Source organism: Betta splendens, chromosome 9 (genome assembly GCF_900634795.4).
Source record: "Betta splendens chromosome 9, fBetSpl5.4, whole genome shotgun sequence".
Lineage (NCBI taxonomy): Eukaryota > Metazoa > Chordata > Actinopteri > Anabantiformes > Osphronemidae > Betta > Betta splendens.
Genome location: NC_040889.2, coordinates 11,505,995 through 11,533,894, shown reverse-complemented (window position 1 = coordinate 11,533,894; position 27,900 = coordinate 11,505,995). Strand labels below are relative to the sequence as shown.

At 47.9% G+C, this 27,900-nt stretch overlaps 2 protein-coding genes and 2 long non-coding RNA genes across 9 annotated transcripts in view; 2 read left to right on the top strand and 2 right to left on the bottom strand.

Annotated features, from left to right (window-relative positions):
- The window catches only part of sema3c (sema domain, immunoglobulin domain (Ig), short basic domain, secreted, (semaphorin) 3C), a 37,544-nt gene extending 13,567 nt beyond the window's left edge, over positions 1-23,977 (bottom strand). The window contains exons 1-7 of one of the 5 annotated variants that reach the window (XM_029162694.3): positions 23,777-23,977; positions 21,771-21,865; positions 10,794-12,174; positions 10,148-10,220; positions 9,857-9,990; positions 9,582-9,745; positions 7,365-7,518 (exon numbers count right to left, since the gene is read on the bottom strand). In XM_029162694.3, the coding sequence (XP_029018527.1) occupies positions 7,365-7,479 (115 nt within the window). In that variant the 5' untranslated portion in view covers positions 7,480-7,518; positions 9,582-9,745; positions 9,857-9,990; ... (2 more) ...; positions 21,771-21,865; positions 23,777-23,977. Of the gene's footprint in view, positions 1-7,364; positions 7,519-7,903; positions 8,205-8,230; positions 8,426-9,581; positions 9,746-9,856; positions 9,991-10,147; positions 10,221-10,793; positions 12,175-21,770; positions 21,866-23,776 lie in introns of those variants that run through there. The other 4 variants (XM_055512085.1, XM_055512084.1, XM_029162695.3 and 1 more) reach the window with 4 other exon arrangements.
- Positions 6,009-7,461, top strand: LOC121202473 (uncharacterized). Of its 2 annotated transcripts, none has more exons than XR_005898111.2 (3): positions 6,009-6,245; positions 6,330-6,485; positions 7,340-7,461. It is a non-coding gene; the product is annotated as an uncharacterized LOC121202473 (long non-coding RNA). The 2 variants fall into 2 exon arrangements; XR_005898112.2 differs by having other exon boundaries at positions 6,330-6,469; positions 7,340-7,460.
- LOC129604683 (uncharacterized) lies at positions 17,921-19,237 on the bottom strand. Its single transcript, XM_055512092.1, has 2 exons — positions 18,738-19,237; positions 17,921-18,605 (listed from the first exon to the last, which is right to left on the bottom strand). The coding sequence occupies exons 1-2, from the start codon at positions 19,156-19,158 to the stop codon at positions 18,079-18,081; spliced, it is 948 nt and encodes a 315-aa protein (XP_055368067.1). The 5' UTR covers positions 19,159-19,237; the 3' UTR covers positions 17,921-18,078.
- On the top strand, positions 23,517-27,490 carry LOC114862418 (uncharacterized). The gene is made up of 3 exons (XR_003786964.3): positions 23,517-23,640; positions 24,670-24,771; positions 26,832-27,490. It is a non-coding gene; the product is annotated as an uncharacterized LOC114862418 (long non-coding RNA).
- Positions 27,491-27,900: the final 410 nt, after the last annotated feature.

Sequence of the window (27,900 nt, the reverse complement as noted above, 5' to 3'; positions counted from 1 at the left end):
AGCTTGAGAAAAGAGGACGCGTGAGAGAAGCTGCTTTTATGATGGTAAAGAAAGTAATAAACAGCATTTTCTCAGCTAAGCTGGGCCGTTATTGTGTTTTTTTGGAGTCCAAAAGCTGCATTTTGACTGACAGCGAGTGACATAACAGCACATGTGGTGATTTAAGTCTCTGTGATGACTGGTTTGTTTTTGAAAACGTTAGCTAAAATAGCTGCCGCTAAGCTCACCAACGTCTCACAAACAATTCCAAAGGCCGAAACATCCAATCGAAAGCCACTTACAAACGGTTTTAACTGCATGGTTTCCACAGAACACAGCCACAGAAAACAAACGAGACACAAAACAACATTACATCACACAATCAAAGTTTTTACAAACTAGATGCTTTATGGCTAACAACTGTTTTTATTGAGTTTAATCCAGTGCTATCATCAAGTGATGTCATTGTCTAATGTTACATGTACCTTTAGGAATGAAGCTTATGTCACCTAATGAAGATAATGTATTGTTACTACTTTCAATACAAAACAACTGACTGTCATCTACTTTAATATTCACCCGACACTGATGTTGTGTTGTACGTCTTTTGACAGCGTCCATCCACTGAGGGGTGTGGCGTTTATCCATCAGGGGCAAACAAAAATTCTCCAAAGCCAAAACCTTCCCAGTGTGCTGCTTTCAATCACAATCAAACATATGAGTCATACTCGCCCTGCTGCAGCAACGCGGACCGACTTCAGACGGTCCCGTTTGCCAGATGGTGCACCTGCTTTATCATAGAAACGGAGCTGAACCACTGTCAAGGATTTTGGAGTCATTCAATATACACACAGAGACCAAGTGTTTACAGAATCCATGCCAGCTCATAACCTTCACATGAGGCCTTTGTAGACTGACGTGAAAGCAGCGCTGAGTTATTCTACTGTGGCCTATTATCAAGTTCTTTTCATTATCCTCACAGATTTTGAAAATTAGACAATTAATCAAAACAAGAAAACCAAAGCCAGATCGGCAGTGTTACTCTTTTTGCGGACCACATGTGGTTCATTAGTCATGAGTTTATGTGCATTCCTTATTGTTGAGGTCACAAGACTCCACAATAGGATAGAGAGTCAAAACTGTGAGTGGACATCAGTCCAAGAAATAGTGTGAGCGTCTCGTGGAAGAGGGTGGAGAAATATCCACTGTTTATTCTGAACGCTAGAATAATCCTAATAGAATAATAAACCCGTGCAGAGACAGGGGATCCTCAGGGGTTTTATAATACGGAGATGAATAGGTGGGGTGCACACGTCTGATGGGGGAACGCTGAAGGTGATAGAGAGTCACGTTCCATTTGTTTCATCTTGCTGCTGTCCTCATTGCAGATGAACGCGTTTAAAATATGACAGTTGGTGGGTTTTCTATTATGTATGCCTGTGACCTTTGACCCGTGAGTAAACCAGTAGTCATACGGTTCTTCCCGACACGAGGACAGCTGAAGCTTTCTTCATTAATGGTCAAGGTTTATCTACAGCTAATACTGTACCGATTCTAATAAGCAATGAAATGCAGCCAGTGGGCTCATTAAAGCAGACTGTAGCCTTTGTCTTTGCTGCTACTACAACCTTGCTAAAAGTCATCTGAAGCAGCTACAAGCTGTGATCGCTGTGGCGGATAATTCAGCTCTGTAAAGCCTAAAAACATTGATTGCTCATGGGCACAGACACAGCAGTAACAACCCGGAGAGGCAACAAGCGACCGAGTCCCCCTGAGAAAAAGTAAAAAAAAAAAAAAAATCCTCCTTTATGTGCTGTGAAAAGCCAAACAAGACAGGACCTGTCATTGTGTCCCAGTTTGTATTGCAGCAATTAAAGCCCCGAGAGCAGACTGCAGTGCTCATTTAGCTGCCTCGCTGCTTTTTCTGTTGTGATTATATAGCCAGCAGAGGAACGACCAAAGGGAGGCTTCTCTCAGGTTGTCAACCCCACACGACTTTCTGACAGCCCACCAAAATAGCTCGCACGGCCGAGCAACCGAGGTTTTCTTCACTTCTTCCGCTTCTTCCGTGCCTTTGGTTCGGACAAGCAGAGGTTTGCCGTAATGCAGCATCATCAGCTGTGAGTCACAGCGGCTAGAAACTCTGTGGCATCTTTATGAGGGAGGCAACTGTTTTCAGACGGTTTCCTGAGCTGCTGCCAACTGACGGTTTCAAGTTGTGGCACAACACAAAAGTAAACAATAGGATATAAGTGCTATTGTGACGCAGTAAAGTGCTTCAGATGCACCCAAGGAAGGAAGTCGCCTCACAAGTATCTGCCTGCAATGATTTATGTATCATCTTGGATCTGCATGAAGCAGCAAGCGGGGCTCCTGCATCAGAACATTTGTTTAGAGCTTTTAGCTCTTGTGGAACAACCACTTTAATAGAGGTCACTGTTTGACTGGAGTGTTGGGCTTTTGATTAACACTAGTGTCTGAACTCAAGCCAAAAGGTCCCAGCACCTAATTAACACTTCATGTTTGGACAGCGTGCCAATTAAGGATCAACATTAGTGTCTCCCATGCAAATCAGGCCTCATCAAATGGCTTTCTACCCGAATAAATTAACTCCATGCTCTCAGTGCAGTTCAAGAGGAACTTGCTTTGTGGTTGTCAAGAGCGCCCGATCGCCCGTCTTGATAAATATTGAAGCAGGGGCTTTGGAATCCATCTCCTTTCTCAAGGAGAGGGTCTCATCATGGAGGCCTGACATCACCCTCGCTGCCAAATACTGGTGCTCTTTGTCCGGACAATGCTGAGGGCTCTTTGGTTCCGTTCTGGATGGCTGCACTTACCTAACACAGCTCTGGTGGACTCGCACATACTCCACCAGGGAAGAACTCCATCCTGGCAACTGGCAGGCCCCCTACAGATAAATAACGGCTGCTGCCCAAATGGGAGTGCAATTCATTCTCCTTGGGGACTCATGGTATACATTAATGACTGGTGCCTTGTACAGTAAATATAGCGGAATGAAAGTAAAGGTGTTGTTTGTGGGTTTGCAGACCACCCAGCGAGTCCTGCACCGACTGACAGAGTCGTCCAATTGTCTGTCCAACAGACGTGCTCCACATTCCCAGGAAAGCTGCACTCAAATGCAGACAGGATAAACACATTTACGGTACTGCGACTACTTGTCAGGGCGAGACGCCAGCGTTGGATCGAAGAAGGAAGACTTCATACGTCCTGTATGTCATTAGTTTACCACTAGTTGTCTGTCACCAATTATCTAGATCCTGACCTCGTTGATGGGAATCATACGGCTGCACAGAATGCCTGAGCTCTTATGCCGTCTCTCACTTTGGCGTCTTGCAGCAGACGTATCGCAGTGTGACATGCGAGAGCCGAGTGCGTTTCCTCCCTTGGCTGCGTGCATGTGTGCAGAGTGATGATATCCACCACTAATGTCAACTACTGGTTTCACTGCACAGCTGACCTGCTAAGGTGTTGGCTAATATTCCCCGCTGGAGCTGAAACCGGAGACGACAACCATCCGTCACAGTAGCCAAACGGCCAGTTAGTTTGCGTTCCCAGTTCCCCAATTAGCACCTGGCCTCCCCTTCATATGTCACCATCAGCTGTGGGTCCACGCTGAGCCGGCCTGTACCCTCAGCCTTACTGCCTTTGAGCCCTTGAACTCTCACCTGCAAACGATAGTTTCCCGCTCAACTAAAGGGACAGTGAATCTGTCACGTTTACTGTCATGGGGGCTCAGAACAGATAGAATGTTTTTAATAGTGGGAAGCCAAAGGAAAAAGGTGGAACTCCTGACAATTGACAATGACACTTTTCCCTGCTGTGCTTTGTTCTTGGCAGTGGCAGACAAAAGGTTTTAATTATGTACTTCAGGTGCTTAAAGAAAATCCAAGTAATAAAACATTTTCATTAACAGATCATTATCTGTATTAAGCCATAACATCGAGATAGCAAATTGCATGAAGTATTGCTCAGCTGACGGAAACATTCCACTATGAGAGCAGTTATTGAACCACCTAGACTTTAAACATGCACTACACAACAAGCAGTTTAAACAAATATGCATGAATAGATTGAGAAGAATAGGTAATTGATTTGTGATAATGCCAACCTTCAACCCAGGGAGGGTTCGTTGACCTTGGCTAGCCTCAATAGACACACGCTTGGTTCCTACTGATGACCATTGATTACCTTTCAACATGTTGCAGAAGAGAAATAAGAAAATATTCAACAGGGACCGCAAGGTCAGACGCAGGAATGGATAAATACACAGAGACGGCCAGAAAAAGAAGGCATGACGGAGGATCTGTCAAACATTGCACGGCGTCTGCCCCAGAGGAGCTGGGGCCACAAGCTGGGGCCCGCTGCAGAGAATGTCCATGCTGCATCTCTGGCAATTAGATAGACATCTTAGGACATGCGTTTGGGGAAAATGCATGTACACACTCTTGTCTATCCACATATGCACCAGCTTCAGCCTCAGAGAACACGCGCACCAGTAACCTATAGCTATTTGTAACATGTTCCTGTACGCTTCTGCTGAACGCTTCAACAGGCCGGTGCTTTGCAAAGTAATCACAGAGAGTCGCTGATTTTTACTCCACCAGCTTTACTGCGCTAACTACTGCAAGGTAGAGGCGCTAATGCATGAGGCTAATGTGGAGCAGAGGAGGAAGTTGTCTCGTATAAGAAACCATCCCAGTCTGCTTCTGGCTCTAGCTGCCAGCATTGAACTTTAACCCCTTGACCTTTTGTAGAACACAAAGAGCTACAGTACTTCATGCTGTTATTAATTCAGATCTGGTGTGTGTGTCTTTAAGATGCATTTAACAGGCCAATAAAAACCCATAACTCTGTCATTAGTCAATTTAAAACTAATGAAAGAAGTAGATCAAAAAGTTCTTATCCTCAATTCTTTGTCCTCTCTCCTTCTTGCAAAGGGGTGATGTAGAATTTGGTAAGTCCGTGAATAATGAGGGTGATTGAAGGTACAAATGAGGCATGATAAAAGCAAGTACAGCATGGATCTGGTGTATCCGCCCTCTTAGGCCTGCTTCCACATCTCCACACTTGGGTCTGTTCAAGCTGTGGAAGCCCATGTGGCTCTAAAGTGCTGATTAAATGACCAACATCATCTTAATCAATCTCTCCTATAGTCAACCAGGCTAAACCTACACTGTGTCCCTCAAAAGCCTGTGCTGGGCTGTTCATTTTCAAATAAACACCCTTCATAGCTTGACATGCACTGAATGTACGTATATCACGGTTATTACTGTATTGAATGCTGGAGCTTTTCCAAAACGAGGTCGAACCGCTGATGAGGTTAAATGATCCTGATCAAAAACACAGGACTCAAATGGCACATTTTAGCAGCTTTGATTGCATTTGGACTGGAACAGTTTGAGAGTTGATGTCGATGATTAATACTGTTTAAATCAAGCCTTGCTGAACAGAAAATTTTACCAGTTACTTTTGTTTGTCTGCTCCGAATTAGTCGATAGTTTTGTAAAGGTGCATGAGTGTGACTCACTGGTTGGTTCTCAAAAGAAGCAATGAATCCAGGCCAAGCAAGTTGTAACATTTTTGTGAAGTTTATCCAACGTTTTCTCAGACAGATTAATGGAGCAGAGTCATTATCTTTTATGCTACAGGGAAGCTCTATGTAGTGGGAGATGGTAGAGGAGGACACCGTTTGAGATATGGGTTAGCTGCAATTGTCAGTGTTCATTCTGCGGCTTTATTCGCGGTCTGGCTGTGCGCGCCTCTGAAACACAGGAGTAAGCACAGTCAGGGGAAAGAGGAATGTCAGCGACAGCAAGTTCTCTGCAGGATGTGAGGCTACGCCGGGAGTCCCGTGAACCTGCCTTACCCCTGGATTAGATTTCAGGGGGAGGATACTGAAGCGTGATCCATGCACAACGCTGCTCGCTAGTTTGTTTTCCTTGCTTAGTTAAGTCCAGCTCATAATAATGAACAGGTCTTCACATCTTGAAGCAGACGGATCCCGACTCCAGGAGCAACCACCTGCTCTTTCTACCCCCTCGGAGACGCTACGCTTTTGGACTAAATCCAAACTCTTTGAAATCTTGTCTCGGCAAAGACTTGCAGTGTTGAGAGGAGAAACGATTTTCCACCTAAGGGTTGAGGAGTCTCCCTACTGTACATCTACTGTAGTGCTCAGCAGACAAGGATTTATGAACCCCGTCGTCTTTTCAAACTTGAAAACAAAGGTTCATATGTGGCCTAAGGTACTGAAATTTAAACTCATACTTGACAGCAATTGTTTAGGTTTGAGTATATGTCCCTTTAACATGTCCTTTGCTCTTCCCCAGCTATAAGTTCAACTACGGTCAATACGTCCCGGGACACAGTAACGCGCACACCGTTTCCCGAAGCACGAATAAAATAAAATCCGGAGCCTATTAAAGAATTAGGAGGATGCTGTCAAACTCCATTTATGGTTCTGCCTGAGGTGAAACACGTTTACAGTAAGAAACACAAGTCACATTTAATCCGCACTCGAAAAGGGAATCGAGCATTCCAGGATTGCAGGGACTGGCACATGTTCAGCATGGACACCTCTAACCTTTTAAGCTGCCTCTTTGGAACACCGAGGACTGAATAAATAGAGTGAAGTGGTGAACAGAGGCCAAGTTAGTAATGGTGAAGTTTCTAGTCATTACAACTAAAATTTTTCCTCCTGAGCCATTAAATATTGTACAACAACTCAAAGCACACAGAGCAGAAGCAGGCAGAAAGAATAAAAAAGAATATATGGAAACAAAAATATAAGACACACACGGAACAAGAAATGAATAAAATGACCCAACGGGAGTAAAAGCTTTAAGGAAAGAATGAAACAACCCAGGAAAATACGTGTTCCATTCACAATCTAAAAACACAACACCTGCTTCAGCGTCCTTCTGTGGGACTGAACTTGAACAGACGTTCACATTCACAGGTCTGCACACTCGCTTACCCTGAAAGTTCACTCTCATTTCAAGGGAGCAGAGCATCAAAAATTCATTAAACAATCTATGTCAAAGAAATTAAATAAAACAGGAGAATCAGAACTAGCAGCACCAACAATATCCACGGGCCTTCAGAACAGACTGGTGTGATTAAAACTTAACTAGGAACAGATTCAGGGTAGCTCTACGAGCAGTGCCACCTCCTGCTGAGGCCCAGGTTTATGCAGCCGAACACTAGGTTGTCTAAGAAAAAGGCTCCAGGACTCTGTTTAGGAAGTTAGCAGTCGAGGCAAACTGGTCGAGCGCACAGCATTACAGCGACATCCCCACATCTGCAGGGACCATAAGCTGATTGTTTGCATTCATTTCAGAGGGGGTCCATTTGTTGTTCCTTACCTTCGAAGGAGAGGAAGACTCTGGGCAGAGGCTGCGGGAGGCTACAGACCCCAGCGGAGAAGAGCGAGACGGTCAGGAGGGAAAGCACAACAGCCAGCGCCGGAGGTGGCTCCATGGCTGCACGGCTCGGGAGGAACCAACACCAGTCTACAGTCTGCAGAGAAAAAGGAAATAATGCACCACAGTTGGATGAGACACAATTAAACGTAAAACAACTAATGGAGACTGACCTCAAATCTGTGTTTGATGTGAAGTATTGATTTGAAGTGTTTGATGACAGTCTCCAAATGTATTGGAGCACATTTAGATGTTTAGAGCCCAACTAAAATGAAGCCCAGGTATTTGTGTGTGTTTGACCTCAAACAGTCTTTAACAAACCATTGTGTCCTGGCATGTGGCAGCTTCACTAGAATAAAACAGACATGTGGTGCAAACCACACCAAGCAACGGCGGATGTCTTACTATGTCTTTGCAGATGCACCGTTCTTAAATATGAATGAGTTAAATGTGCACAAGAGAGCCTCCACTGAGACTCTTACCTCCTCCTCATCTTGTTTCTTTCCTTTAACAGGACAAGAGCAGCTCAATTATTGATAGGCACAGGTAGTGTACCGCCTGCAGCAGCAACACAAACCTCACTGTCGGAGAAAGACAGTTTGTTGTACTGTAAGTGCCGTTACTCCGCCTGCATTACATGAGGGATATCAAAAAATTACCAATTCAAATGCAAAAACAAAAGAACCCGGCCCCTGTCCCATAAATATGATAAATTTCCCTTCTGGAGTGTGAGACAACAGTTTCAGGTGCAGGCCAGTCTAGCTTCCACAGCATACTGCAGCCCCTTTCCTGGTACATCATCCACACACCCTCCCTCCACCGGAGCCTCCATCAGCTGAGGCGTCTCTGCAGCTTCCGCTCCGTCCTGAGGCTCAGCCTTGCGTCGGGGTTCGGTGGAGACACCACCAAGTTTGAGAAAGTCCTGAATGTCCACGCCTTCTCTTCAGGGAGACAGCTGATCCGGCAGGGTTGGCTCTGGCACGGACACGCTGGTCTCACAGCTGCTAAAGTCATCATCAGGGGAAATTCAGAGCATCTTAGAACATCCCACCAATGGATTTACTCAAACTAGAAATATGAATGAGCTTATCTCACAGTCACACTCGCGAAGCAGCAACTACAGTACATTAACGGGCCCACAGGTAAATGTGCTTTAGGGGTCATTTGATTGTTGCCATGATTCAAATAAAAAAAACTAATTAATTGCAGTGAATCCAGCACCAGCTGCCAGGAATGTCTGATGGCAATTAAACGTCTCTTCACAAAAGGAGGTCAGGCTGAGTTGGTGGGGAGTTATAGTTCCAGTGGGGTGTACTGATAATTATGTTTATTGTGCGTACCATGGCTGTGTGCCTAATGAATCCATCTCACCATTTCGGAGGCACTCAATTTTTTTTTTGCTTTCATCAATAAAATACAGGTTTTTGTTCCCCATTTTCCAGACTTGGTTTGTGATTGTTTATTCTCTTAAACCTTTGAAACACATGAACACAATTAAGTTAAATTGATGAAAAGGCCCTTTCATGTGGATTCGAGCTTAATAAACTACATCACTTAGCATTTTACACGAATTCTTTGTGAATGGAGGAGATGAGTTCAGTGATAAAAAGTTTTTGGTGTCCAGCTCCAACACAGGACAGAGTGTCTGTACCACACCCTGGCATTCAGTCGTCAGTGGTTCTATTAGTCACACGTCCTCTCACACGCAGAACAAGCAGGCGCAGCCAAGAGTGTGTATTACAAGTATTAAAACTTCAGACCAAGTGATTAAACAACATGTGACTGAGTCATTTAAACCCTGTGATTCCAGAGAGCCCTCGCAATAAATTCAGAAAGGGGAAAAATTTCAGTGCTTAAGTTGTAAAGAGAGAGTTTCAGTTTCATAATTATTATTATATGCAAGATAGAACAGGAAAAGGATGTGAGGGGAGCAGTCTTGGGTAAAAAACAGGATTTAAAAGCAAAACCAAGTGAAACATGTGCTTGGCAGATTGTTCATCATTTAGATTGAGTTCGTCCAGCTATCCTGGACGATCCTCACTGGTGGGACTCTGCACCTGTTAGCCCCAAGCCTCCAAATCCACCACGTCCCCTCTGCATCTCGCCTCACAGCAAGTAAACCTCTATCTGTAGGATTAAGGAATAAATAGCCCTGCTCACCTTTGAGGAGCTTCCCCAGTGCTGGTCCCAGTTGGTGAACCCGGGTACTGTAGCAAACCAGTCCTGGGACTTGCTTATTTCCTTAAAACCTGTTTCCAGTCTCCACCGGTGACACCAGAGGGAAAAATGCTGCTATTCCATAAGTGCTCACAGGACAGGCTTGACTGAGAGAGAGAGAGAGAGCGAGAGAGAGCAGAGAGAGAGCGAGAGAGAGCAGAGAGATGAGAGAGGGAGGGGAGAGAACAGACAGAGAGGGCTGGTGTCCTATTACATACTCTACACTGGAGTCCTCCTCCTCCCTCATCTCCTCCTCCCTCCGTTAACTAGACAGCAAACAGATCACTTTAACACACAGCCTGAAAGGTCAGACGCATACGGGACTGGAAACAGTTGAATGTGTGGAGCCATTCTGTAAAGGAGACCAAACCAGGCCCGTTGTCAGTTATTCACACCCACTAATTAAGAGTCATCAGTCGTCACTGTTTGAAACCAACGGGTATTAATATAATCACTGCTATTTGTGATATACAAAGTGTTGTGGTCCCATGTAAGTCAGTGAGGCTCACCCATCTAATCAGAGAACATCAGCCATTCCTGCTGACGCGTCCTTCCTTTGACCAGCATATTTACATGTTCTCCCTGCCACAGAAGCAATGGTTTCATCATCACAATAGACACACTTATCACGTAGGACATTTTCAAGCCTGTGCGGTTGGACATAAACATCGACTCTTGGTGAGAGAACCGTGCTCAGTTTCGTGTTCAGCCCTTTGGGAACAATAGTTACAGTTGCTTTAAATGGGCTCATTGAGGTAAAGCTAAAACCACGGAGCTGTTGCCAAGTCTGCATCAACACAAACGCTTCCTGCTAAACTGATTATAAGCCCAAACCAGAGGAGTCAGGAGTCTAGAAAGCCTCGGTTTGGCTGCAGAGATGAACCCACAGTCCACTGTGTTTTTAACTTCATTTCCACACAAAGCTCCAAATAGTGAAATGATGCTCCCTTTGCATGTTCAGGACTGTCATACGTCACTACAAATGTCACACCTACGCATCCAGGATTCCAGGTAATACTTAGATGAAATTAAATCTGAGGAAAGAAAGGAAGAAGGAGAGCCAGTTCTCAAATAGGAGCGTCTGACAGAGAGAAAGTCAAATGGGGGAAGGAAGGAGAGAGATCACTGCTGGCCCAGACAGGAGGAAATAATTACCCCTCTCTTTGACAATGGAGCCTGATTTACAGCTCTTCAATTAAAGTGTCAGGATGACCCGCCAGAGCCACGCAGGTCCAATTGCACGCTTGTCACTGGCAGGGAAGAAGAATGGAAAAAGGTGGGTGACAGCAGAGGATAAAAAATAATTAAAAATGAGGTGGATCCTTTATCTCCTCCACAACAGAGGCACAGCACTAAATTAAGGTAATGAATGTGGCGAGTTGTAACCGGTGACAAACAGCAGACAGGTGTAACGTCTGACAGTGGACTAATCACAGGGGATCATGGCTTATTGTGTGTTACAGGGAGTGAACGTAAAAGACGTGGTTGTGTTTTTTGAGGTTGATCTTTTAGTCGCATGACATCCATTCTCGGGGTTCACCGCTCACGCCATGTGGGTTGCTGCTGTATCTCATACAAACGCAGGTTTAAACAACCTGTCCCTTGTTAGCTGCAGATGTTGCCCATTTGTCACACTGACGTTCAATCTGCAGGCTAAGGTCAGGGAAGGCCCGCTGCGATGCTCAACATATCCATATCACTAAGTACCGTCAAGTCGCAGGCTCAGGGGGAACACACATAAAGCATCATTACTGCCATCATATTTTATTGTGGTCATTTATAGCTTGGCCTTTTCCTGTGGAATCTTATAGTGTAGCTGTGTTCAGGTTCCTTATTGTTCAACTTGAAGCATTTAAATTGTGCTAAATTTAAATCATATATTGAGCCACAATGATAAAAGCTACTGGGCATGAACTTTCAATTCCTCTGTGTTTGCTGAGGAATTCACTAAAAGGAAAAACTAAGAGTTAATCAAGTGATAAAACCTTAACCAGAACTTGCAGTCCACACATTCCAGCCAATGTTAAACAGCACAGCTGTTCTTCCACATGTTCATTCCATGTGTGCAGCCGGCACATACTTGTGGCTGACACTTTTAAAGCGTGAGGAGAGAAAAAAACCTTAAAGAAAGAAAAGTGAATAATGATTTCGCTCATTAGCTGCCAGGCGTCTGATAAATGCTAAACATAAACAGGCACCGTCCTTCACTTTCAACAACTCTCAGCTCTGGGAGACTAATTGAGTTTAGTCATCTCCAGAAAAAAAAAGGGAGGTGAGGAATTCTGTTGGAGTCACGCTTCCCATCAAAACAACTTGAGTGAAATGTCTGCGCCTTCCTTTCACAGTGTCTAAAGTCTTCAGCTGGAGTTTGTACATTATTGTACCGGTGCAGTGCCGTGCAGTGATGGAGTACTCGCCTTTGTTTCCATAACGTGAAGTGACTGGAGCTGAAAAGGAATGATAGAGTGAGTCTGGTTGAGAGGGTCAATTCCAAACCAGAGGAACACCAGTGGTGCAGTCTCTGCTGCAGATGCTCCTACACAAAAAGAGGAAAGTGACAAAGAGTCAATGCACAAAAAACATGAAACAATTAGTGGACTCACTGAAGTGAGTCATTTATCCCCTGAATAATTAGCATTTCCATGGTAGCACCAACAGCCGAGCCACATGCTTCCATTGTTTGCTACTGCTCTAAACCCAGATGATAGAGCACCAGCAGTGAAGCGTAGTTGTAGTTTTTACCCATTGTGGGCATTACAGTCACACAAGAGCCAACAAACCCACAAATAAAGTTCCACTGCAGAAAACAATCGCATGGAGTGTTTTACCTGAGCCACTACGGCACCAGACCAAGACAAGTTTACCAGCTCATAGTACAGACACGCAAACAAGCATCTGTGGTTTCTGGGGCAGCTCCACAAGCAGCACACTTGATTAATGTGTTGTTTACTGGTCTAGAAGCAGTTTATCATGTTTAAGACGTAGCCAAAGCTTCATATCAGAGCAAAGCAACACAACACACTGATGGTGGCTTTTTATGCATGATCCTGATTTCCTGATATGCTATTAATCAAATTTATGTATCCTCAGGGATCAGCAACTTTACTTCCAACAGATCACACCCAGTCTCTTGAATTCAGGTTTCCCCCAAAACAGCTTCCAAGTTATGGGAAATATGATTTTCTCCACATTATAAGACAATGACAGGTTAGTACTGGGTTAGTGCTTATGTAGTAGCGTTTTTCCAACACATTAAACATGTCACAAAATTTAGATAAGAAACTTATCGAGATTATGACAAATTGTAAATAATTCAGTGTAAAATGAAACAAGACCTTGACTGAACTGAACATTTGGATTCACAAGGCAAAAAAGTTTTTCACAAAGCTGCACAGGATCCAAATAAGTAACAGAACAACCTGTTCATTTTGTGGTGCAGAGTGAACAGTGTTCAATGGACATTTGGCTCACAGTCCGGATAAACTGATCACATTAGGTTTTGACACAATGAGACAACTGGCCCCAGAGAATACGATTTTGGACGATGTGGCTGGAACTGGAGGAGTGACAGCTGCTGGGAGAAGGGTTCTGGAAGCCACTCTTGGAATAATGGACTTCTGGTAGGGTGGAGACACTGTAAAAATTATAGATCTGAAAGGGCTGCTGGCCACAGAAATTGGTTATTTGGAAGCCTGAAAAATGCTTAATTCCATTTCAGGTTGCTGAGTGTCGGGCGTTTGAAAGCCAACGAGGCTGTTGTGGAGCTGGGTCTGAACATGAGAGCCAGGGATAAGAGCTTGGATGGGGCTGGATCCAGAGTTTTACAAAGCTAGGACAAAAAATGACTGGATGCAAACAATTAACAGCACCTGGTGGTTTTAATGGTAATGCAGCTCGGCAGGAGGCCGAGTGTTCTGACAACTGCAGATTTGGATTTCTGTCCATCCTAATGTTACAACCACCAGGTGGCTGATAATGCTGGGCTTTTGGATGCCACTGAACTGGCATATGTCCTGCAAAGTCCAATTAGGTACAAACAGGTACAGTGGAGCCGGTCCATGTGGGCTCAGGGAGTGGAAGTGGAACTAAACAAGAAAAGAAATGTGTTCACGGGCTGCCGAGACAATTATAAAAAAAAAGAGCTCTGACATCTTGAAGACAGGATCCAATTTGTTTCCAAGTCATGATGACAGATAGACACGTTTTCCGCTTCTTGAGCAGATGGCAAAAATCTAAATCTGTCGAAAGCTACTATATACAGAAAATGGGGCCTGACAGGTCAGTGAGTCTTGTAACTTAGTACAGATTTTACTCTGACTTGGAACATTTTAGGGCTGTCTTAATAAAAACTGTTTGGCGCAGGAGGCACACTGTACTGTAACAGGATTTCTACAGTAGATGGTACATCTCTGTCTAATAAAACTGAGTCGTCTTCTAATAAACCACAGCAGCATCCACACTCGATTATGTAGCGACTGAATTCTCACTTACAGAAGACAGAGATTTGCAAATTTCAGAGCTGAGATTATCTGGTCCTAGATGAACTGTGTTAAATCATATTTCATTCATGTGACAGAGCCCATAACTAATAATGTTCTTTTTCAAACTGAGCATGAAGATGCAGATAGATTATTGACTGTGGCAGAATGTTGGGGGGCATTATGGGTTTGTCTCATATGGACTCATTCCCCTGATGATGAGTGTCAGGGACTCGGGCAGGCGGCGGACCCACATGCACAGCACGGAGGCGAGAGTATAATCAACAAGAGGTTTATTTCTCAAAGGCACGGTCAGACGGTCCAGGTCATGCACAAAAAGGCTCGGTAAAATTACAGGCAGGGAACAGGCAAAAACTCACGGTCGGTAGATAATCCAGGGTCGGGCAGGATACACGGTGCAAGCAGGAACAAAACACGAGAAACACGAAACACGGGGACTCAGGAAACTAGGGACGCTCAGCTCAGGGATTCACAAGAAACACGGGACGCTCAACTAACAATCTGGCAAGTGACTACGGGAACAGGAGGTGACTAAATACACGGGTGAGTGATTACTGATGCAGTGCAGGTGAGGATAACGACCGGGTGAAACAAGAACAGCTGTGACGTGACATAACCCGGAAGTGAAGCTAGAACACAAAACAGAGACCGGGAGACTACCAAAATAAAACAGGAAACGGAACCTGGAACCAAAATAAGACAAGGAATCAACTAGAACAAAAACACAGATCATGACAAGAACAAAAACACAGATCATGACAGTACCCCCCCCCCTATGGCGCCTTCCACGGCGCCCACGGAAGCCCCCCCCCCCGAACCCGGGCGGGCGGAGGGTGGTCCCAGGAGGAGGGACCGAATCCCAACCCCTCAAGGCAAACGAGCAGGGTGGGTGGAGGGAGGACCGGAGGAGGGCCAAAACAAGAGTCCACACGAAAAACCCCAAAGTCCATGAACAGGAAAAACAAAAAAAAGTCCAGGGATTCCGTCACGGAGGGTGACGGCGTGGCGAGATCCTGCTCAGCAGCCGCTGAGCCGGGGTGGCACTCTTAGTGCCCTTGGGCTGGACCGATGTCCCCGGGAGCCACCCCGAATGGCAACGTTCTCCAGGCGGACGCTGATCCGATGGGCTGAGGAGTCGAGGCGGGCGTCGCCGCAGGAGGCAGCGCCATCCGGGCAGCAGGAGGCGCCGAGGGCGAGGCCACTCGTCCGGCGGCCGGGGCAAGGACGAGGCAGGGGCCAGCGGCGTCCTCTTTGGACCACCGCGACGAGAGACAGGAACCGATGCAGGTGCGGCCGGAGCCGGGCCGCCAGGAACCGATGCAGGTGCGGCCGGAGCCGGGCCGCCAGGAACCGATGCAGGTGCGGCCGGAGCCGGGCCGCCAGGAACCGATGCAGGTGCGGCCGGAGCCGGGACGGGAGCGACCCCCTCCTGGAGGTCGGCAGGAACTACGACGGGAGCGACCCCCTCCTGGAGGTCGGCAGGAACTACGACGGGAGCGACCCCCTCCTGGAGGTCGGCAGGAACTACGACGGGAGCGACCCCCTCCTGGGGGTCGGCAGGAACTACGACGGGCGCGACCCCCTCCTGGAGGTCCGCCGGAGCTGCGACGGGAGCGACCCCCTCCTGGAGGTCGGCAGGAACTATGACGGGAGCGACCCCCTCCTGGAGGTCGGCAGGAACTATGACGGGAGCGTCCCCCTCCTGGAGGTCGGCAGGAACTATGACGGGCGCGACCCCCTCCTGGAGGTCGGCAGGAACTATGACGGGCGCGACCCCCTCCTGGAGGTCCGCCAGAGCTGCGACGGGCGCGACCCCCTCCTGGAGGTCGGCAGGAACTATGACGGGAGCGACCCCCTCCTGGAGGTCGGCAGGAACTATGACGGGAGCGACCCCCTCCTGGAGGTCGGCAGGAACTATGACGGGGAGCGACCCCCTCCTGGAGGTCGGCAGGAACTATGACGGGCGCGACCCCCTCCTGGGGGTCGACAGGAACTATGACGGGCGCGACCCCCTCCTGGAGGTCCGCCAGAGCTGCGACGGGAGCGACCCCCTCCTGGAGGTCCGCCAGAGCTGCGACGGGAGCGACCCCCTCCTGGAGGTCGGCAGGAACTATGACGGGAGCGACCCCCTCCTGGAGGTCGGCAGGAACTATGACGGGAGCGACCCCCTCCTGGGGTCGACAGGAACTATGACGGGCGCGACCCCCTCCTGGAGGTCCGCCAGAGCTGCGACGGGAGCGACCCCCTCCTGGAGGTCGGCAGGAACTATGACGGGCGCGACCCCTTCCTGGGGGTCGACAGGAACTGCGACGGGCGCGACCCCCTCCTGGGGGTCCGCCGGGACTGCGACGGGCGCGACCCCCTCCTGGGGATCCGCCGGGACTGCGGCTGGCGCGACCTCCTCCTGGAGGCGCGCAGGAACTGCGGCTGGCGCGACCTCCTCCTGGAGGTGCGCAGGAACTGCGGCTGGCGCGACCTCCTCCTGGAGGCGCGCAGGAACTGCGGCTGGCGCGACCTCCTCCTGGAGGCGCGCAGGAACTGCGGCTGGCGCGACCTCCTCCTGGAGGCGCGCAGGAACTGCGGCTGGCGCGACCTCCTCCTGGAGGCGCGCAGGAACTGCGGCTGGCGCGACCTCCTCCTGGAGGTGCGCAGGAACTGCGGCTGGCGCGACCTCCTCCTGGAGGCGCGCAGGAACTGCGACTGGCGCGACCTCCTCCCGGAGGCGCGCAGGAACTGCGGCTAGCGCGACCCCCTCCTGGAGGTGCGCAGGAACTGCAACTGGCGCGACCTCCTCCTGGAGGTGCGCAGGAACTGCCGCAGGTGCTGCCTCCTCCTGGAGGCCGGCGGGCGCTGCGGCTCCAAGGGTGACGGGGACTGGAACGACCGCTACAGGGCCGACAGGAACGGGGGCTGGAACGACCGCTACAGGGCCGACAGGAACGGGGGCTGGAACGACCGCTACAGGGCCGACAGGAACGGGGTCAGAGACAGGGGTGACCTCTACTTGGCCTACGGGAACGCCCTCAACTTGGCCTACGGGAGCGCCCTCAACTTGGCCTACGGGAGCGCCCTCAACTTGGCCTACGGGAGCGCCCTCAACTTGGCCTACGGGAGCGCCCTCAACTTGGCCTACGGGAGCGCCCTCAACTTGGCCGACAGGAACAGGAACTGGAACGACCTCAATTTGGTCGACAGGGACAGGAACTGGAACGACCTCAATTTGGTCGACAGGGACAGGAACTGGAACGACCTCGACATGGCCGACAGGGACAGGAACTGGAACGGCCTCGACATGGCCGACAGGGACAGGAACTGGAACGGCCTCGACATGGCCGACAGGGACAGGAACTGGAACGGCCTCGACATGGCCGACAGGGACAGGAACTGGAACGACCTCGACATGGCCGACAGGAACTGGAACGACCTCAACATGGCCGACAGGAACTGGAACGACCTCAACATGGCCGACAGGACAGGAACTGGAACGACCTCGACTTGGTCGACAAGGACAGGAACTAGAACGACCTCGACATGGCCGACAGGGACTGGAACGGCCGCAACATGGCCGCCAGGGACTGGAACGGCCTCCACTTGGCCGACAGGAACTAGAACGGCGTCCTCCTCTGAGGAGCCGACAGGAACTGGAACTAGAACGGCCTCAATATGGCCGACGGGAACAGGAACGGCGTCCTCCTCTGAGGAGCCGACAGGAACTAGAACGGCGTCCTCCTCTGAGGAGCCGACAGGAACTGGAACGGCGTCCTCCTCTGAGGAGCCGACAGGGACTGGAACGGCCGCAACATGGCCGACAGGGACTGGAACGGCCGCAACATGGCCGACAGGGACTGGAACGGCGTCAACTCCGGAGCTGGCATGACAGCTTACAGCTGCCGAGCTCGACGGGGAAGACGTCGGGCCTGATTGGGTGGGGCTAACAGTCGTCAGACGGACGGTGCCCTCTGACGGGGACAAGGACGGAACTGGGGTCTGGGCAACACACGACTGAACTGGGGTCTGGGCAGCACACGGCTGATCTGGGGTCTGGGCGACACACGGCTGATCTGGGGTCTGGGCGACACACGGCTGATCTGGGGTCTGGGCAGGCGACACGGCTGATCTGGGGTCTGGGCGACACACGGCTGATCTGGGGTCTGGGCGACACACGGCTGATCTGGGGTCTGGGCGACACACGGCTGATCTGGGGTCTGGGCGACACACGGCTGATCTGGGGTCTGGGCGACACACGGCTGATCTGGGGTCTGGGCGACACACGGCTGATCTGGGGTCTGGGCGACACACGGCTGATCTGGGGTCTGGACTAGGTTCGACTGGGCTGGAGCCTGGAGACGACAGGGCTGCACCGGGGCATGAGTAACACACGGCTGAACTGGGGTCTGGGCAACGCGCGGCTGAACTGGGGTCTGAGCAGCGCGCGGCTGAACTGGAGACTGAGCAGCGCGCGGCTGAACTGGAGACTGAGCAGTGCGCGGCTGACTTGGAGGCTGAGCAGCGCGCGGCTGACTTGGAGGCTGAGCAGCGCGCGGCTGACTGGAGACTGAGCAGCGCGCGGCTGACTGGAGCTGAGCAGCGCGCGGCTGACCTGGAGACTGAGCAGCGCGCGGCTGAACTGGAGACTGAGCAGCGCGCGGCTGAACTGGAGACTGAGGGCCGCGTGAGAGCAGGAAATCCTCCCAGGGAAACAACCATGGAGCTGGGCAGGTTGGTGCAGGCACGACGATCCGACGGGGCGGGGAGGAGGAAACCGAAACCATCGGCGGTGCGACTGGCGCTGGCGTGGTACAGAGCGCGTCGCTTAACTCGTCAAACTTCGCGCACAGTCGCTCGTAGAGGCGATGAACGCTGGGGTGATCTAACGCGGTGTCATCGTCCTCCAGCGTCACTATTGCCACCTCTACGGCGCTGCGCTGATCCTCCGAGTTACTAGCCCGTCGGTAATCCTCCGCAAGGATCTTGAAATACTTATGTAGGTCGCTGGGTAGCTCGGCGCAGGTAAACTCCATACTTCCGCGGGAGAGTTATATTCGCCGTAAAAAAACAAGGAAAAAACAGTCACTGACCTGACCGGAGGCTAAGTGCTGGCTGGGTCCAAGTTTGGCCAGATTGTTCTGTCAGGGACTCGGGCAGGCGGCGGACCCACAGGCACAGACAGGCAGAGGCGAGAGTATAATCAACAAAGGTTTTTTCTCAAAGGCACGGTCAGACGGTCCAGGTCATGCACAAAAAGGCTCGGTAAAAGTACAGGCAGGGAACAGGCAAAAACTCACGGTCGGTAGATAATCCAGGGTCGGGCAGGATACACGGTGCAAGCAGGAACAAAACACGAGAAACACGAAACACGGGGACTCAGGAAACTAGGGACGCTCAGCTCAGGGATTCACAAGAAACACGGGACGCTCAACTAACAATCTGGCAAGTGACTACGGGAACAGGAGGTGACTAAATACACGGGTGAGTGATTACTGATGCAGTGCAGGTGAGGATAACGACCGGGTGAAACAAGAACAGCTGTGACGTGACATAACCCGGAAGTGAAGCTAGAACACAAAACAGAGACCGGGAGACTACCAAAATAAAACAGGAAACGGAACCTGGAACCAAAATAAGACAAGGAATCAACTAGAACAAAAACACAGATCATGACAAGAACAAAAACACAGATCATGACAATGAGCATACCAGCAAGACAACGATAAACTTCAGGACTAAGCAGTACATGCTGGTACATTACACTAACCACCCATTCACGATTTCAGGATCCACCATCAACGAGGCAACGCTTTTCTATTTTGGCCTGTCAGCTAGAGCTAATTGACCTGCTGTGCCAGTTCCTAACCCATTATCCTGCCTTCTGATGCATTTTATTAAACTTCATCCTTCATTTGCATCATCGATTGTTTTCTTTTTCTCATCAAAATAGACATGCATGAACTAAAACAACAAGTGAGCATTAACATTGTTTTTTACGAACTTAGAAATGGGCAAACGAACTACTAAATTAACAATGATTAAGAACTATAATTACCCTGACAGTAAACACACTCAGTGGTTGACAGTGGTGAGATGTTACATACCACACTCAAATTTTAAAAGGCGTGTTGTAACACAGCCTGTTGTACATTCCACCAAAATGCCATAAATCATCATTTACATGAAGGATAATGTAGAACAATGTTGCATTCACTGAGAGAGAAGTGATAATTGTTCTGTCTTGTTCATCTGAATTTTTGTAATTTAACTGTCATGGTGGATCACAGCTGTGGCTTTAGATCTGCAGCTCCTCCACAGGAATTTCAATCAGTTAGAGAGCGTATCCTCCATGGAGCCCAGGCAACGAGATCACTCAATCACCAAAGCATTGAGCACTGCGGATGGCAGCGTGTATTCTGTGGGCGTTCCCAGCTTTAAGGAGATGGTGTCCATGTCAGTTCTGAACCATCATGATTTTCCAATTGATCCTCCACTAAAGGTCAGGGGTCAGCTGTCTATCACCACTCTAGTGTCACTCACTGAGTGACCTCTCTGACCGAGCTCAGAAATGGAGAGCATGCAAATGTTCTCCTGCTGCTGCAGCTTGCTCTGCAGGACCCAAAACAAGGGCTGTTAATAATGTGAAGCACTGAAAGTACAAGAAGGAATTTCTTTATCAAAACCGTGTGCCTACTGTACAAAATCCACACTGGAACCTTATCCAGAAAGTCTGGGTGACAATTCTGGATCTCATATGCTGGTTGTGAATAATGGAGCCTTGAGTAGTTTGAAGCATTAAGTAGAAATGAGGAGCATGCGGCTGAGTTAACAGCTGTGATCCAAGCAAAATAAAAGGTTTCAATATACCTCTTCAAGTTGGTACCAAACCATCACCGTGAGAATCTATGGAAGTCTGGCTTTACAGGAAGACAAACAATAAGAAGTAAGTGTACAAATTGTTTAAGCTAAAGCGAGTTCGTGTCATCTGTCTTGGGAAATGTAAACACCTGAAGTCTCCGAAAGGCTCCAACGGACAGTTAAATGGTATTGTTTAAAGTGTAAGAATGGATGTTTACTCTGTGCATCAACAGGCTGAAATACCCCCAGCATGTTCCTAAATCATTCAAGAAATCTTATCGAGCTTTGGTCTGGGGATTTTTCCAAGGTTCAAAGGTTGAATGTCGTCTACCTCAGAGTGGCTAAAAGTCAAAGGATATACATTCTAATTACATGGACAGACGGGGCCTCTAAGAGCAAGATTCAACTGGTATTAATTTATATACATCAGCACATTGTTCGGATTCAAGGGAGCCAGAGCCCCCTCGCTACCTGCATTGTGAACAGATGTGCCAGAAGGTAGAGACGTTGATCCAGCGACGCATGACGAATGGCTAAATTTCACTGAAGGCCAAGGGTCAAATTGTATCCCTTACATGACACACACACACACACACACACACACACACACACACACACACACACACACACACACACACACACACACACACACACACACACACACACACACCCATGTGTTGGGACTGCAAGGTGCCTGCAAACCCCTCTGACACACTGAAGACTTCCCCAAAGGAGCTACAAGTACCAGCGGCCATGAACCGTAAACCTTCAGTTGCCAGATACCCACCTTGAACTACCAGATCCCAGTGGAGCTGGATACTTTGTTCCATTCAGCCAGCATTCCCTTCAACCGTCCCCGTGAGACGCACCCGAACCAGTCACCTGTGGAAGGAAGTACATGGCACACGGAGAGGTTCAAATTATGTCTCAGCTTGTAGGTCATGGTGTCAATGCACCCTGGCCTTGTAACTCTCGGTGCACAGCAGTTCCTTTGTATTATTTATCGAACACTACACAGGACCACCACTTAGTGAGTACACTCCTCAGCACTGCACTCTTCTACTAAAGCCAGTCGAGGAACATCCAAACTGACCGTCTTCTATAGTAACTAATACACAACTACTAAATATTATCTGTTACAGCCATAAGAATGAACAGAACAATACTAATAATAGATGTTTAAATTTAAAAATGAGTCATTGCTGTGTAGAACAGCAATGTAAAGACAGATATTGTCTCTATGAAACTGTACCTTTTGTGCTTTTCATTAATACGACTATTTGCTTTCTATGGTTCATATACTTTTTCTGACAGCTTTTATTGTGGCTTCAGCTTATATTGCACAGCATCAATTCAGAAGAAACAAAAGTCCCATTTATCAGATTAGATTTTTTTCCAGGCAGGAGCGTGGATGGTATATTGGTCCTGCGCCACCCATCTTATGAATTGGCCCTTGTGTAAACTTCCCCCTGTTTTATAAGCCTCCTGGGGTCAGGGGGTCAGCTGAAGAGCATGACTAATCACAAGATAAATCAACGTCTAAAAGCCTTCTGTCTTGCGTATAGTAAAATTCAATTAAGCTTAATTTGTTGTAAAGAGCTGCAGTTGGTCCTGTTGTTATTCGTCTTGATGAATGTCGTTTTTAAGAGATACAGATGACAATCATTAGCAAACAGTTCTGAAAGGTAGAACTTACTTACACAACCAGCAGCAAATAGAAATTTGATTCTGTATACATTTTAAATCAGACCCTTCCAACCAATGACAGAATGTATTACTTCAGTGTACTTAATAATAATTGCTTTTGTAGCATTGTTATTTATTACAATATCTTAAGTGCCTATTTTGAAAAAAAATCTTAGGTTCAGCCACTTGAGCAAACATTAGATCATTTTCTTTCTGTTGCATAAACTGGGATGAGTGCACTCAACGAATTCATGCAGGTGCTTAGCACACTTTACAGACATCCTTTATTGCTTCAGTGACTGGTATATATTTATGCCTTCATTTCAGGTTGGAGGCCCCTGAAGGCCCAGCCATTCAAGTGCTAATGACAAACTGACTCTAGCTCAGACACTTTATCAATATTTTCAGGATTACTAGTAGAATGGTTTTATGTGAGGACCTGCTGCCTTTAATTATTTTTACTGCTCCCTGTGTCACAGCATTAAATTTTAATTCCAGTATTTCTTTTTTTCCTGGCAAGTTTAAAAAGTTACACCCTTTCTTAAAAATAAAATTGTCAGAATAATTTAGGGGTTTAAGCGTTTCATCCTTGCAGAGAGGCATTTATTTGCTTCCTCTGCCAGAGGGGCACTGCAGCATGAAGGCAATGCAGCATTTCAGCAGGTGTAACAGCTCAAAATCGAATTTTCCACGTTTCTTATCAATTCTGAGCTGGACCAGTCACAAGGCTGAGATTAACACCTCCTAAACCTCTTGTATGGAGATACAGCAGGTGGCAGAATCTAACATATGACCAACAGACACTGTGTATGCTGGACATGTTATGAACTTCCTGTTCAGTGCAAAGCAAAAGCATGAGCTAAAAACAACAACCCAAAACTACCGCTCTCCCGTCTGTCTTGGTGCTAAACGGGTCCACAGCCAGGCCTTTAGTCCATCACACCAACATAGTGACCTGTGCACACGTATTGGTGCGTTTTTATTTTTATTTATTATTTGTTTACTTTACTGCTCACACAGTAAAATGTGCTCATAACGTGACAAAGCAGCAAATTAGCTGCTAAACGCTAGCGTTAGCGGCTAGCTAGCTAATAGGACATCGTTTACCTCCTTAAAGGTCTGAAGGCCTCCCTTCAGCTGCCGTCGGAAATAATTTATAACTTGGTGTTAAAGTCGATGTTCAATAAGGTTGTGTTCTTCTATTAACAAATTCAAATGTTTACCACGTACGACACCAAATGATTTAAATCATGATTGTAGAGATATCAATCGGCCTACAGTGACATTGACACCATCCAGTGATTTAATTGGGTCCCCAAGAGATTCCAACTTCTACCAGACCGCGAGACGTTTTAGTGCAGTACCGTGTGTGACCACACATTTAATACGTATTATTTGGGGAGGCGCTGTTTCGCTTTTTCAGGCGCTGTTTCGCTTTTTCAAAAATGAGGACAGTCAACATATAAATTTCAAAATATTTTTTATGGCGGATATAATTTGTAAGAAATACAAATCATATTCTCAGCCTTCAGGACAAGTCATCAAACTATCAAAACGTCAATAATAAGTCCTCACTCTGGTCAGCCTTTACCCTTTCTCTAAAACACAGCTCGATTAAAATGAAATGTGAGACCTGTCACTGTCCATTTTCTTGATTACCTTTTCAGAACGGCCCCTTACAGGCATTCAAACATCTCAACAGGAATGTCCATTCCAGATCAATAATTAAACCAAGTACATGCCAGACCAAAGGAAATGCAAACCCCATGGGGCCGACTGGGCTTTAAGTAAATGAGATACAGGGCAGTAGCAAGGGGCCATATAGAGCCATGATGTTTAATTAGTTTGACCCTGTGAGTGCCGATGGGCCTTTTCCACCTCAAGTAGATGAATGGGGCTAATTAGCTGAGTGTACAATCGGGAATACTCACAGGTACAGTAATTCCACTCCAGCAACTGATTGACTGGTCCAGCATTAACCCTGCAGTGATTCCCTGCAGGGCTGTGGGCCGAAGATTGGGTCTAAACTTCCAGAATGAGTTGGACGTCCATCTCCCATGAATAGATGCATCCCTATGTGACTTCCCTATGTGCAAACTGCAGTAAGTGTTCACTCAGTTTCATTTATGGGGACTGACTTACTAAAAATTGATTGTGCTATTATTTATTACAGCCAATGATTTTGAGCCATTTAATCTAAACACTAGTACTGTAGCTAGTGGCAAATCGTAATTGAACGTATACGAACAATCTAAAAACGCAGACACAACAGCTGAGCTGACTGAAAAGCAGTTTTGCTTTTTGATTATATGAATGAATGAGAAGCATGTGGTCTGTGAAGGCTGGGCCGACCCTGGCAAGGCACCCAGACGAGGATTTCCTGGGTAATGTGTGCTGGATTCGACAAAGGAGGAATGCACACACGCAGGTATGCATGCTCGTGTTTTTAAATGAACACTCACCAGGCGTTTAGCGGCGCAGTCGAATGAAAACACTGGTGACTCACTGTGACACTGACGCTCTGATTTTAGGAAGCTTTAAATGAATCCCTGCATGTTCAGTCTGGTGACATCCGGCATCTGAACTGAGAAAGGCCCTTAATGTTTTTGTTGCCTTGGTTTTATTGAGGAAAACAAAGCATCTTTCAACGTGATGGGTCAAGTGTGGGCAAAGTGTGAATTAGTGGTTAGTGTACAACGCCCACGGGACCTGTGCACGTCTTCACAGTGTGACACCAACCTCATAACGCGGCAGGCGGCTGCTGGTGACTCGTCCTGAGGTTTGGGTGCTCACGCAAACACACAGGAAGCACAGCAGGTCACGATTTGCTCCTCGACACACAGACGCTCACGTTCCCTGTTCGGATGCTTCGTTTCCTGAGTGTGTTTATGCTGAAGTGCAACACCGGTTCCAAGTAAAGCGAGGTGGCTGCACTTAAAACGAAGCTGGCAGACCACTGATCATAATGATTCATTCTACTCTAAACAGGGAACGGGGCCAGAGGGGCCAGCAGCGGTGAGCTGAATTCATTTACACTCTAGCGTCTGAGCCTTCGCCACCTGCTGTGTCGGTAACAGACACCATTGATCATAGAGTTCAACAGAAGCATGGACGAGTGTCAACAGACTGTTCATTTTGTAAAGAGGAAATCAAACGGTTCTCCGTGTTTACATGATAGGTTACACCCAAGAGTCTAGACTTGGCTGTTGGTTGTTAAACATACAGCCAGGACCAGGTTCAGTGGAGTCCCGCCAGGCCCTACATTGGGCCCACAGAAGTTCTGACATCTCTGTAATGATAAGCATGCAAACATGGGGGTCTGTCTTTGTAAAGTCCAAAAGCATCTTATTGTCCAGGCGTACAGAGAGAGACAGGACGATCTGGCTCCCCAACATGTGGCCTGTTCATGCCCAACGCAGCTGGTGGGACGAGCAGGCTGTCGAGTTTTGTTTTGAAGCTCTCACCTTCCCTGCCTCCTGTCACCATTCAGTGTTCCCACGTTTGGTGAGGAGCGTAACAGCAGAGACAGATGTGGGAGCGAGACGGAGCGATGAGAAAGCGTCAGGATCCTCGATTTATATAAACAGAGCCTCTGTCAGCTCAAACACTGACATAATCTCACCAGACACGATCGCACGCAGACAACAACCACACGCAGCAGTGTTATCGCGCTCATTATCGCTCCACCGCTGTGGTTTCCCTTTCAGACCCGTCCACCTGTGTGCTGGGCTGCTCCCAAGCCAAATCAAATTAGGGGCCGAGGGAGTGGCGTAGAAACGCGGCATACCACAACTCCCATGTGAATCCAGCACCTCTCATAACAACGTCTGATAAGAGCCCTGACCTGTTCCTCCCGTCATCTGGCATCTTCCTCCCGTCCCATCGCCACCTTGGAGCCCCTCCAAGGATCAGCTTTGTGGGAAATGTGTAAATGACCTCCTGTTCTGATTAAATCTGGATCATTTTTATGGTTTATTAGAGCATGTGGCAATAATAGGCCACACAGCGCTGCTTCTTCTCTTTTTGTATACCTCTGTATTGATTCCTGGAAGCTCGAGAGGCTGTTTCTCACTCACGCTGTGTAATTGGCTCTCTGACACACCAAGGTATCCGGGTCCCTGACTAACCATCCATCCATCTGTCTGCCCCTCCATCTGTACAGCTCCTCGCTGGCACCGTCTCCCTCCTCTGGGCTCTGCCACTTTCATCCACATCCCGTTAGACTCGCACAGCTGGAGGAACGACCCCGAGTAATGCTCACCCATCAAGACGCTAGACTTCACAGTTACCACTGGAGATGTGTATTAGTTGCTTGTTGTTCTTATCTGTTCCTTCACGACTGGGGGAGGCCTCCCTCCCTGAGTCTGCTCCTGCTGGAGGCTTCCTGAACTGAAATGGAGTCACAGCCATTTCACGTTTCATTCCCGTTTTGAAATGAAAATAAAAACCTGTTTGTGTATGAAATCTACATTTTCCACGTGAACTTAAGGGCGTGAGACGGTCTTCAAAGAGGAGATTCTGCATTATATGAGCTGATGCTGATTCTTTGCCAGAGGAATGTTTTCAATAGTGCGTCGGCAGCGTTTGATGTGAGTCTGAGACGCTGAATTATTTTTCTCACATTATCCGAGAAGACAGCGCCAGGTTATACTTCAAGTCATCTGACTGGCAGACAGAGGAACAGTCCACTGAGCCACTCACATGTTTCACCATGGCAGGTTTCCACATGCAACACGGTCCAGTTCAAGGCAGAAAACAGTGTGTGTGTATTTACGTCACGCGTCTGTCTCATCAGTCTCTTTCTGCCAGAGGAGAGAGGCTTGAAGCATGAAGATATGTCTGACAGCAATAGGGGAAACATATGCAGCTGATAAGCTTGAGTTAAAACAACAGGAGGTGATCACAAAACACTGCTTCCAGGAGAGACAGGTTCCAGATTTGACAAGATCGCCTCCAATTAAGACACCTCAAACACAAACAGCCCTCAAAAGGAAAGAACATCAAATAAATGTGCTGCTTAGTTGCATTATCACACGCCGTCAGCATGTTTGAATGTGTCTGAGAGCTTGAATATGCAGCAGGTACAACACAAGACGGAGAACAGACGTAGAGAAGAGCTGCTCTGTAGTGTCGCTTTAAGTTCATCTGTGCTTCTGCGTCATTGTTCCTCACAGCATGAGTCAGAAACAAATGACACAGACGTGACTGATCTGACGACGCATCCAGGACAG

What these genes read in the sequence shown, in the direction of transcription:
- LOC129604683 (XM_055512092.1), bottom strand. Translation starts at nt 19,158, where the DNA reads ATGGAGTTTACCTGCGCCGAGCTACCCAGCGACCTACATAAGTATTTC. An exon ending in GCGCGCTGCTCAGTCTCCAG is followed by an intron (nt 18,606 to 18,737) that starts GTCAGCCGCGCG and finishes CTCAGTCTCCAG; the next exon opens with TTCAGCCGCGCGCTGCTCAG.